General features: G+C 49.5%; 1 protein-coding gene across 1 annotated transcript in view; it reads left to right on the top strand.

Moving 5' to 3' along the window:
- Positions 1-629: 629 nt before the first annotated feature.
- Positions 630-10,794, top strand: part of RELN (reelin) — a gene marked incomplete at its 5' end in the record, with an annotated part of 289,955 nt that continues 279,790 nt past the window's right edge. The window contains one exon of the mRNA XM_084269735.1: positions 630-858. Coding sequence (XP_084125861.1) covers positions 630-858 — 229 coding nt within the window. The remainder of the gene's footprint in view (positions 859-10,794) is intronic.

Genomic DNA, 10,794 nt, shown 5'->3' with positions numbered 1-10,794 from the left:
GGGTTAGGACCGAGGGAGAGGGACTTGGGAGCAAGGACTGAGAAAGGAGCAGGCACTCAGGTGTCGGGGAAGGGACCAAGGACAGGGGCAGTGGCAGTGGCAGGGACCCAGGAGCAGCAGGGGCGGCAGCTGGGGCAGGGACGCAGGGGATGGGGCAAGGCAGGGGCAGGGACCCGGAGACAGACAAAGGGCGGGCACCAGAGCCCAGCTCGCAGCCCGCGTCCCCGCAGCGGCAGCACCGCACACCGGCGCGCAGAGAGAGGAGCGGGAGGAGCGGGCGGTGGCGGCGGAGGAGGCGGAGGAGGAGGAGGAGGGGAGGGACCTTCCCCTCCCTCCCACCCCGACACCGGGGGAAATAAATTATTCCCAGCCCTCGCACTCCCAGCTCCGTGCCCCGCACCCCGGCAGCGGCAGGCGGGGACGACGAAGCCTTCGGCGGGCGCGGAAGGGCCGCCCCTGCCCGCGCCGCGCTCCGCTCCGCGCCCCGCGCCCGCCTCCCCACGAACTCCCGCGGGCCGCGGCGGGGGGCAGCGCCCGCCCCGTCCCGTCCCGCCCCGTCCCGCGCGGAGCGGAGCGGCGCGGCGGCCCCGCCGTGCCCTGGATGCCCCAGCGGCGCCGGCGGCAGCAGCATGGAGCGGCGGCGGGGCGTCCCCGGGGGCTGGCCCTGCCTGTTGGCCGCCCTGGGTGCCCTGCTGGCGGCGGGCCGGGCGGCAGCCCCCCGCGCCCGCTTCTCGCCCTTCTTCTTCCTCTGCACCCACCACGGCGAGCTGGAGGGCGACGGCGAGCAGGGCGAGGTGCTCATCGCCCTCCACATCGCGGGGAACCCCGCCGCCTACGTGCCCGGCCAGGAGTACCATGGTAGGTGGAGGCGCCCGCCGTGCTCGGCGCTGCGCGTCCCAGGGCGGCGGGCGGGAGGGCGGCCCCGGGGGGTGGGTCCCGCGCGGCGGAGCGGCACCCTGGCCCCGCGGCCGCGCAGGGAATGAGGGACGGGGGACGACGGGGGAGAGGGTGCCAGGCGCCCTGGACGGGGAAACTCGCGGCGGCCGTGTGCCGTGCCCCAGGTCAGCCCCGGCGACGGACTCCTCGGGACTGCCCCGGCCGTGCGAGACTGTCTCCACCTGCCGCGGCCGCCCTTTTTCGCCCGGGCGCAGGGACCACCGCGGCCAGCCCCCCGCCGCAGCGCTGCTAACGCAGCCCCGGCGCGGCCCCAGAGCCAGAGGAAATTCCGACAACCCTCTCCTTAACCGGCCCGGTGGCGGATCCAGATCCTCCCAAGTTGCTGGAAGTCTGTCCCTATCCCACTTCTCAGTGGCTTTCGGCCCCGCCTCGCACCGAGCGCATCACCCTGCCCTCGGTGGCTGTGCGGAGCCGCGGCCGGCTCCTTGCACGGAGCAGGGACCCCACCGTAGCGCGGCCTTGCCGGGGCATCCCTGCGAAGGGAACGTGGGAGCCCCGGGCGAGAGCGGTGGGTCGGGCACTCACAGGTGGCTTTGGAAATAGGAGGTCGTGCCCAGAAATACTAAACCACCTGCTTTTGCTGAACTCCCAAGCTGAGGAGGATGAAACAGAGTAGGCAAAGTTGTTCACGCACGTAGAGCCTTTTCAGTGGTGATGCGCTGGGTGAGGGACACAGCCCAGGGCTGACGGCGGCCTCGTAGGCAGGTACGCTCCTGCCTGCTGTGGGAAACAGCCTTCGGCTGCAGACTGGCCCTGTAAATCTGCAACCGCGCTGTTCGGCATCCTTATCATCATTTCTCCGTACAGATAACTTTCACGTCTGACACATTTTTAAATTCCTACCCATGGAAGACCCCTTTAAAGTGTATTCACTAATCATTCCTCTCTCTTTGTATCTGCTCGAGGGTCTGCAATGCCAGGCAACAATACCTGATTCTGCAGTAAGCATTCCAAAGTCAGAAAAATCAGAAAGAAATATTTGTTTAAAACGCCTTGCTCAGAAACAGATACTGTGTAACGGTCCCTGGCTAAAGATAGAGTTAAACTTCTGACTTTGATAAATTCCAGCTCAGAATTTAAGTTTTAGGTAAATCACAGACCCGTTGAGCCATGTGAATTTTTTTGATTAAATTTTTAAATGGTAAAGACAGAAAAACCCAAGCATGCCAAATGCTGATTTTCACAAGATCTAAGGGGTCCTGAAGTTTTTGTCTTTGCATAACCTTTAACAGTACAGTTTTACCAAATTCCTATGAAAGTTTTGTTTTTAAAATACTGGTGTCCTTTTTAACAAACCACATATGGAAATTATGCAAATTATATGACTTCACCAGGCTCAGTTTTTCCTTAAAACCCCATATCTTCCGGCCAGTAAAACACACTCAGATCAGTTAAATTACATTCTACCTGCTCAACCACAAATGTGCAGGGGGGGAAAAAAAAAAAAAGAGGAAGAAGAAAAAAAAAGAAGCTGCAATTTCCATCCTGCACGATTTTAAATACTGCATTTAAAATAAAAAAATATGGTTCGGACACACAAGTAACAGAATCGCCCCCTTTCTTCGCTGCTGCCGTGTTTTCCATTCTGCAGCCGGTGTTTAAGCCCGGTTGGTGGTCTGTGGAGGAAGGGGGGTTTGTGGCAGGGCTGTGGGCAGGGCTGCCCGGCTGCCTCGGCCCTTCACGGTGAGGAGTGGGGCAAGAGTGCGTGTTTCTCCGGGGATGCTCTTCTGCTTCTCTCCCTTTAAAAATGGGGATTGGATTTTGAAATAGCAGCCTGCAGAGAACCGCCCCAGAGCTTTCAGGTAGCCACGGGTGGATTTGCCTCGCTGTTTTGCATCTGCCAGAACAAAACGCGGCGGCTTTGAATATACCTCCGTGCCTCGTTTTTTGGTGGGGTTTGTTTGGTGGTGGTTTTTACTTACCCGTTCTCGCGGGGCGCCCGGGGATTTTGCGGAGCCGCTTCTGCCCCCGCGCCCCTGCTGCGCGCCGCTCCTCTGGCCCTGCGCGCCCCCGCGCAGCCGCTGCGCGCTGCGGAGCCGCCCTGCGCTTCTCCCCGCGGCCAGCCCTGCTCAGGTGCGCTGCGGCCGGCTCGTCCCGGGGCGTCGGAAGCCGCTGGCAGCTGCCTATTCCCCTGTGGCTCTATTGGCCCTGCTGCCCGGCTGAAATTTGTACCCTGCTTGCGTTTCTCCGCCTGCAAGCAGGCAGCGCGGGTGCTGCTCTGCCCTCAGTGTCATCACTGCCAGCGGCAAACATCTGCCGCGGGCGCTGCAACCAGTCAGGGTGTCTCCTAAATCTGCTGGATTAAGAGTAAAAAAAAAACCCAACCAACAAGCAGGATGCGTTCAAAGGATCGTACTGATTCCAATGAACACAGAAGAAAGTCCACAGACTGAACTTGAAAACTAATTTGTTTGCACAGCACAAGATGCAGGTACACCCCGGTGTGAGCCAGCCTCATATCTTACTCCTAACTTGCTTTTTTTTTTCCTCCCCTAATTCTGTGCATTGATTAAACCTTCACAAAACGGGGCCAGAAGCACTGCCTGCGTGCCGTGCACAGCGCAGCAGACGCATCCTTGGGCTAAGCACACTTTGTCAGTGGGATATTTAGAAATGTCTCATTTGCATATTTTTAAATATAACAATTATCAATCTTAAAGCTAGCAGAAGGGAAAAAAAATCCAAAGTATCTGAAGAAATTATTTGAAACGGTCCAGAGTTCTATACAGTGCAGTTTAATGTTACTGAAAAGTGCCAGTGTGCACTGGTTGAGCATTTATCACTTAATAATCAAACTTTAAAGGTGGATGGACTTGTGTGGATGCAGTGTTGGAGTTTTGAGATGTGGTACAGAAGCACAAGACAAAGGTAGATTTACACATGTACAATGCAAATTCACCTGCTCAGAGAGCATAGTCAAATACAGTGCTCTGACTCCTCACAAGTCCTAATGAGGCCCTGTTTCACACATACTGCCCCCCCGTTCAGCAGGGATGGGTGACAGCAGTACCTGAGAGCACTGGCTTCAGAGAGGAGCAAATTGCATGAAACGATACACTAAGGGCTGGATGAGAAAAATTCTGATTTAAACAAAAATCAGCCAAGAAGTTTCTGTTAATTTGTTTAGCTGTTTCTTTGGGCTCTCAGGGTGGGAGTCAAACCACGGTGCAGCCAGTGGAGCTGTGACACTGGCTCTTGTCCATTTGTCCAACTGTCCCTTGAGCTGCCCCATACAAGGTACAGAAGACTCTTGCCTGGCAACCAGGCAAGCATGGGAACTTCTGCAGGAGGCTTCTCAGACACACTGGATCTGGCACTTTATTTCCCCGTGCCTCTGAATGTCATAAGTAAAATGACAGCAATAATATTCCCTACTTTGCATAGTTAAATTAGATACTTTGGGATTTAGCACTTCTCCCCTAACCCTTAAAAATACTCCAGATTTGGCCCTATTCCCGCAATCAGTAAATATTTAAAAATACATTCATTGATTGAATAGACCAGACCTCTGCTGCATATAAATATGCTCTTTTATATACAGGACTGACTTGATAAATCGGTAAACAATTTTATTACCTTTGGCAGACTTTTATTCCTTGAATTAGCTTATTTCAAATTTAATTAGGTCCTTCAGCTGGCAAAGCACTTAAGCACTTGCTCAAATGCAAACTGACAAAGTGTGCGCTGGTCTAATGTAGGCACCTGCTCAGCTTCCTCCCAGCCAAGCAGTGGTCGCGTGTTTGGAGAGCTGCATCAGGGCCCGCTTGGCTTGCTCACAGCGTGGCTGCTAGAAAGCAGCTACCCTGTTTTGGTTTTCTCCTGGGCTTTCCACTGTAATCTGCTGAGCAGAATGTAATTTCTTCAGAAAAAAAAAAAACACCATCAACCCCCAACAGTATATATTGAAATATTTAATTCAAGTTCTTTTGGGTTGATTCCCAATCTGTGGTGAATTTGGATTATCCATGTCAACCAGCCTTCAGTGCTGAGAGCATGTGCCATCATCTATGGGCAGATAAGTAAGCACATTGAAAATGCATTAAAAAAAAAAAGAATAAACTTGACTGAACATTGAGTCTTCAATGCCCTCACTCACAGAGACCTAACAATGAACAGCCAAATTTGTAGCATTTAAAACATGCAAATGGATTACCTTTACACTGTAGTTTTTCTGATCCCTTAAATATTGTTTTTGTTGTCATTGCAAACAGTGCCTTTTTCCCAAGGTTTCAAATTTAGATGTTTTAGGAACAACTTTGAACTGTTTTCCCATGATTGATGCTAAACCTCATAATTCTCCCTTAAAATAGTTTTCTTAATGAGACCTGGGTTTCTATTTCACTCTCCATTGTTCTTTTTTCTTTTTTTTTTTCCAGAACGGATTAACCTTCAGTCCCCAAATGTTATCAGTTTCCATCAATGACTGTTACTATTCTTAGATATACTGTATATTGTCTGGAACCATTGCTTTGATAGGTTGTAAAAAAAGTTTTCAACTATTTTAAGTGGTGGTTAGGCACTCTTTCAGCACTGATAAAAAGTTGTTTAAAGTCAGGCCAATTCCACCTTTGTCATTAATCGCAGTATTTAAGAAATATAGATTGTGACTTAGTATCTCTTTTCATTAGGGTTACTTACATTTCTGGTACTCACTTGATCAGGTGGGCATTTTCATTGTAAATTCCTACCATTCAGATTATTAAAAACTAAAAATTCTTGGAGTTCAAAGTGAGGGAGAGGAAGAGAGAAAATAACTGAAAAGTAAGTAGTGATGCTGCTTGGGGTATACACAGGATTCCAAGAGAGTCACAGAAACTCAGTAACGAGTATTTCCTCTGCAAGTCATGCTGAAGTGTAGAAAGCTTTTTGTGAGCTGGTAGAAGTTAAAGTCCACAGGAGCTGATGTGAGTGATGGCGCATCAGTTACAGAAGAACAGATTTTGGTCCATGTCTTCCAGCATCAACCTGAGAAGCAAGTCAGCTTCTGGAGTCTTTTGCAGTTTTAAAAACTTTAATCTCGTCCATTAAGACTCTCCTCTGATCTTTGGAAGAGCAGAGGCTTCCATCAGTTTTTGGTTTAAGTTAAACAGGCATGTAAAAAAATTTGCTCGTGGGAGTCTAGCCAGCTTCAGGGATTATTCTGTAAAACGTAAGGGATGCTTAAATTAAATACGTGAGGCTGGCAATAGGTAGCAAGATTGCAGAAGTTTTAAGACTGGAGAAGCCCCTTGTCAATTGTCTTCTTTCCTCTGAAGTCCTTAGCAATATCCTGCACTTGGGTTTTGTAGCACACAGCAATGTCACCTGGGGTTGGCATTTCCTAAACATGTCCTCATCCACCAAATCCCCCAGAGTACTCTGGTGTGCATTGGATTTTCTTGCATAAATGGATCTTTGCAGAAGTTTGAATTTGTCAGATCTGAGCCTTATTTGGTGCATTTTTGAGTGAATGTGGGTTTCTAAAACTTGACGTTGGGCAGTGGATCATCTGTCTTTTGGAAGCTCTTCTCTAGCCCCAGAGTTCCTGTGGAGTGTCTTGGCAAATTTGAAAATGTTGTGCTTTTAAGGTCTCTTGACCAGAAATCGATGAAGGATCCTGACTTTAAAAGAAAAAGGTAGACAAGGGCACAGCTGACAGCCTCTTACAAACTGTGTTTTGCTAGGGAAGATGTTACATTTTGACGGGTTCAGCTGTCATCACTCTAATTCCTGGTCCAAATGAGATGTTGGCAGATGGCTCGGCCAAAGATGTGGTCAGGCGTGGGATTGATGAAAAGAGGTAGAAGGTCCACAAAGGCCTAAATGAGCCTTTCTTGCAAATTTGCAGAAGAGATGTAATCTCTGGTTAAATCCTTTCCCTCCCCTTCCCCCCATCAGGGGGCTGCTCCCCCCTGCAAAGGAGACGTGATTGCCCCAAATAACAGAAATCAAAGTCAGCACAGCCTGCCGGCATGACCCACATTTGCCAGGTGACATCTGACTGTAGGACAGAAACAGTATTGTCGGCATCACGGGCCTGTGCAGGGCGGCCTACGCTGGGCACGTCTGCATACATTAAAAGAATGATCTCTGCCTCAGTGAGTTCACTGCCCAAGGCCCAGAGCTTGGTGTGAGAGCTGGTGTGTATGCATGGACCTTCCCCATAACACAGTGCCTGGAATTGAAGTCAAGGAAGAAAAGAAGGCTGTAAAGGGTGCAAAAGTACTGTTTCGGTGGGGATACTGCACGTATTATCTATTTTCTGTGCTTAAAGGGCTTATTTTTGAATGTGCATAATTTATCTGTGGAGTTCATTGCTAAAATCTGTTCATACTATCAGCTTCTAAGTAGAAATTATTTTTTTCTTGTAAATAATTAAAATTCGTAATTAGAAATAAATAGTTATATGTAAAACAACATATAAGCCTTGTACATCAAGACCTATGGTGACCAGTAAACCACTTCTAAGTAGGTTACTGTTCGGAGGTGGCATGCAGTTCATTTCTCCAATGTTTCCTACACCAATTATTTCACCAAAGCCATGTTGGTTCATAGGCAGAACAGGGTAAGACTGGTGGCATTTCTCATTTTCCTTATTGTTCCCTTGATCTGGATGTTTGAAGGCCACAGCTTCTGAAATACCAAAGCATTTTAATTATAGCACAGTACTAGAGTTTTTGCATATTGACTGGTTGAAGGATGGTTTTCCATTTCATAATAACCATGGTGATACAACCGAGAGGGATTCAGATGCAACCTTTATTTGCTTTGTGTGTCTCATGCCCTACAGCTGTGGTTTAGATATGTCATGAGTGCTTGCTCCACAGAGAGGGAAGGAAACGGCACTGTCTTACCTCTGAGAACAGGCAACCTTTCATACCACTCCTTGTTATGAGAATTTCAATAGTCTCTGATGAAGGGTTCAGTCTTTTTAACATGCTTCCTTTCTTTGTGTTAACATTTCCTGCCTTTTCATCGGGCATGAAAGGTGCACAGAGTGCAAATGTGTGTCTGGAATATTTGTGTAATCCCTAATTTTTTTTTCTTCCCCCTGGTTGTGACTAGCCGCTGGGATAAACATAGGACAAACTCTGACAGTGCAACTTTTAACATCTGTCAAAGTCCAGGAACAGATTGCCTGTGGAAAAGGTCTTCCCAGTTTGTCAGTTGATGTCTTCTTGTTAAACATGACGTCTTTCACCGTTTCCCCTCCTCTCGGGTCAGTTCTGGGAAATGAAAGACGCAGTGCGGACTGGGCTGTGCTGATGGATGATGCTGATGGCATCATGAAGGCAGATATCCCCCTGGTCCAAACCCTTGGTACCTTCCCTCAGGCTGCCCCCACCGGTGCCCATGGGCAACACATTTTTTACTGTTTTCCTAAGGGGAAAAGCAGTGTCATAGAGGCTTTGGGTTTTTTTCAAGTATTTGTTTTGTTTTAATATTTATCTCACTAAGTGTTTGGCTTACAGTGTCCCAGAATTATTTAGATCATCAAGTCCAATAGTAAACCTAACAGTGTCAAATAAGCTTAAATAAAGCAATGGTTTATATAATCCATTATTTTATGGTTTAAATAAGGCAATGGCTTAAATTGGGCAATGTCAGAGAAGTGCATGTCCTGCTTGGAGAGGGGAACTGGGGTTTGTGAGGGTCATTAGGGTTTGTGCCCATTTATTCCATAATCCAGGACCGTTCATTACTATGTCCTTCTGCAGCTGGAGAGGTCCTGGCTGGGGCTGGAGATGGCACCCACTAGCCAGACAGAGGGCCACAGGATCCCTGCCAGCAGCTCCTGCGACCATCTGGAGCAGCTGATGCCTCCCAGGCAGCACTGCCTTCCCTGGACAGATGGGTTCTGCTTAGCTTCAGGCAGAGGCACCTGTGGGTGTGATCATCATCTCACCAACCGCAGCATCACCTGTTTCACTCCAGACTCCCTTTGGTGTAGTTGTTGGCTGTTTGGTCTCAGCATGCTGCTGTCAGCAGTTTGGGGAGACTGGTTGGTGTATATGGTTTTTGCATGCTGGTAGTGACTGCCACAATGTTCCTCTCCCTCCACCCCAGTGGGATTCTTGGCCTTTCCAGGGTATCAAGACATTCCTGACCGCTACCTTGTAGTGTTTTCCCACCACCTGTTGTAGGTAATGCTCTTTGTGTGGACATCCTGGGCTGGAAAGCTGGAGGTGTCCTGGGGGACAGGATGCGAGTGACAGTTGCAGGGAGCAGACACTTTCCAAAAGGCCTTTATTGCAAAGCAGAGGCTGTTTTTCACAGCCTTTGCAAGGTCCCTCTTGCTGCATTTTTTCATCCTGGGAACAAAACAGAGGAGGATGTTCCCTGCTTCTCTCTAGGCACTTTGATATTGATATTGGTTGTGAGAGTTTCACAAGTGTTTCCTTGGGGGGTGAGATCAATGGCACTTTTCCAGCCTGTGTCTGTTGAAGTTCAACCTGCAAGAGGCCTGAGTGACAGCAGGTGACAAATCCATGTCCCTTCAGGTGCAAGCTTTACCCTACACTACCCTAAGTTTAAAAAAAACCCACTTCTTTCAGGCTTCTACATTGTCTTTCTTCATAAAATGATGTGTGCTGCAGGTTTCTGTCTTGACTGTACAAGTGCTTTAGTGCTGTGTCCAAGTGCTGCCCCAATGTCCCTTGCCCTGGAGTGACAAACACCAGGAGGTGTATCCAGCCCCGCAGTGGGACCAGTGGGTCCCACAGACCCTCCCTGGGGGGGCTGCCTTGCCCCCTTCCCCAAGAGGGAGATGCTGCGCCAACACTGGAGATAGGCTGTCCCCATCTCCTTGCTGAAGAGAAGGTAACAGTAGGGTTTGCCATCAGATGGATGGTGGCCCCATGTGCGTCCAGCCCCATCCCTCCTGCTCTCTGCCTACTTAGAGAGGGGAGCAGCTCAAGGTGACAGTTCAGAATATTTGATTGAGATATAAAATTTGATTTAGGTTTGATAGATGAGAAGTGTTATTAGTAAGCCCACTCTTCTGATGTAGGGGAGAAGTAGGTGTTGGAAATACTTGTGAAGCCATATGTAAACTGATGGTCTGAGGCAGCAGCCTGAGTACATGCAGACGTGCAGGGTGGTCGCTGCTTTCTCTCTTTGGTTTTGCGAGATATAGCATGGAGGGACACTGGCAGTGGTCTTGCTCTCCCTCAGCAGGGTGAGCAGATTAATCATCAGAGATGGGGACGAAGATCTCTGTACTTCCCTGAGTGGCATCTACTCACATGCACACATGAGTGTAGCCAATTGTTTTGCACAGCAGGCGGGGCTGTGTACATCGGGCTGAGGCGATTGAGTTATGAACCAGATCGTGAAGAAATGCTAGGAGCCCTTATGCCATGCTTAGCAAAGCTGTGATTGCCTCAGATTAGCCAGAGTTCTATATTCCTTCCTGTGTCTGCTTGAAGCATAGTTTTGTAATAAATGGGTGTTACACAATGGAGCTCAAAGACAAGAGGAGGGTCTGCCTGCCAACCCCAGCTCTGGCTGCGGCTGCTCCAGCTGTCCAGCTCACCGTTCCTTGCTGCCATGGGTGGCCAGACAGTGGCACACAGTCCTTCCTCCCCCTGCCAGCTCCTGGCCATTGTCTGGCTGTAGGCAAAGTGGTCTAGCAGATGAAAAACATGCAGCATAAAGGGCCTGATCCTTTGCCTCTTTCCATCCCCCCAACATGATCTTTGAGAGTGCAGGAAGATGATCAAAATTTGGCGAAGAAGCAATCTCCAGTTCACAGAGGGAAATGGGACAAGCAAGCTCCATTTCATGTACAGGCATGTTTTTGGGAGGAAATGCTGGTTTTCCCCTCCCCATCCTGCTGCACTGCATTGGTGGGCAGAT

The sequence above is a fragment of the Gallinula chloropus genome, assembly GCF_964237585.1.
Source record: "Gallinula chloropus genome assembly, chromosome: 1".
NCBI lineage: Eukaryota > Metazoa > Chordata > Aves > Gruiformes > Rallidae > Gallinula > Gallinula chloropus.
The sequence above is the reverse complement of the archived record's forward strand: the minus strand, read 5'-3'. Positions and strand labels throughout refer to the sequence as shown.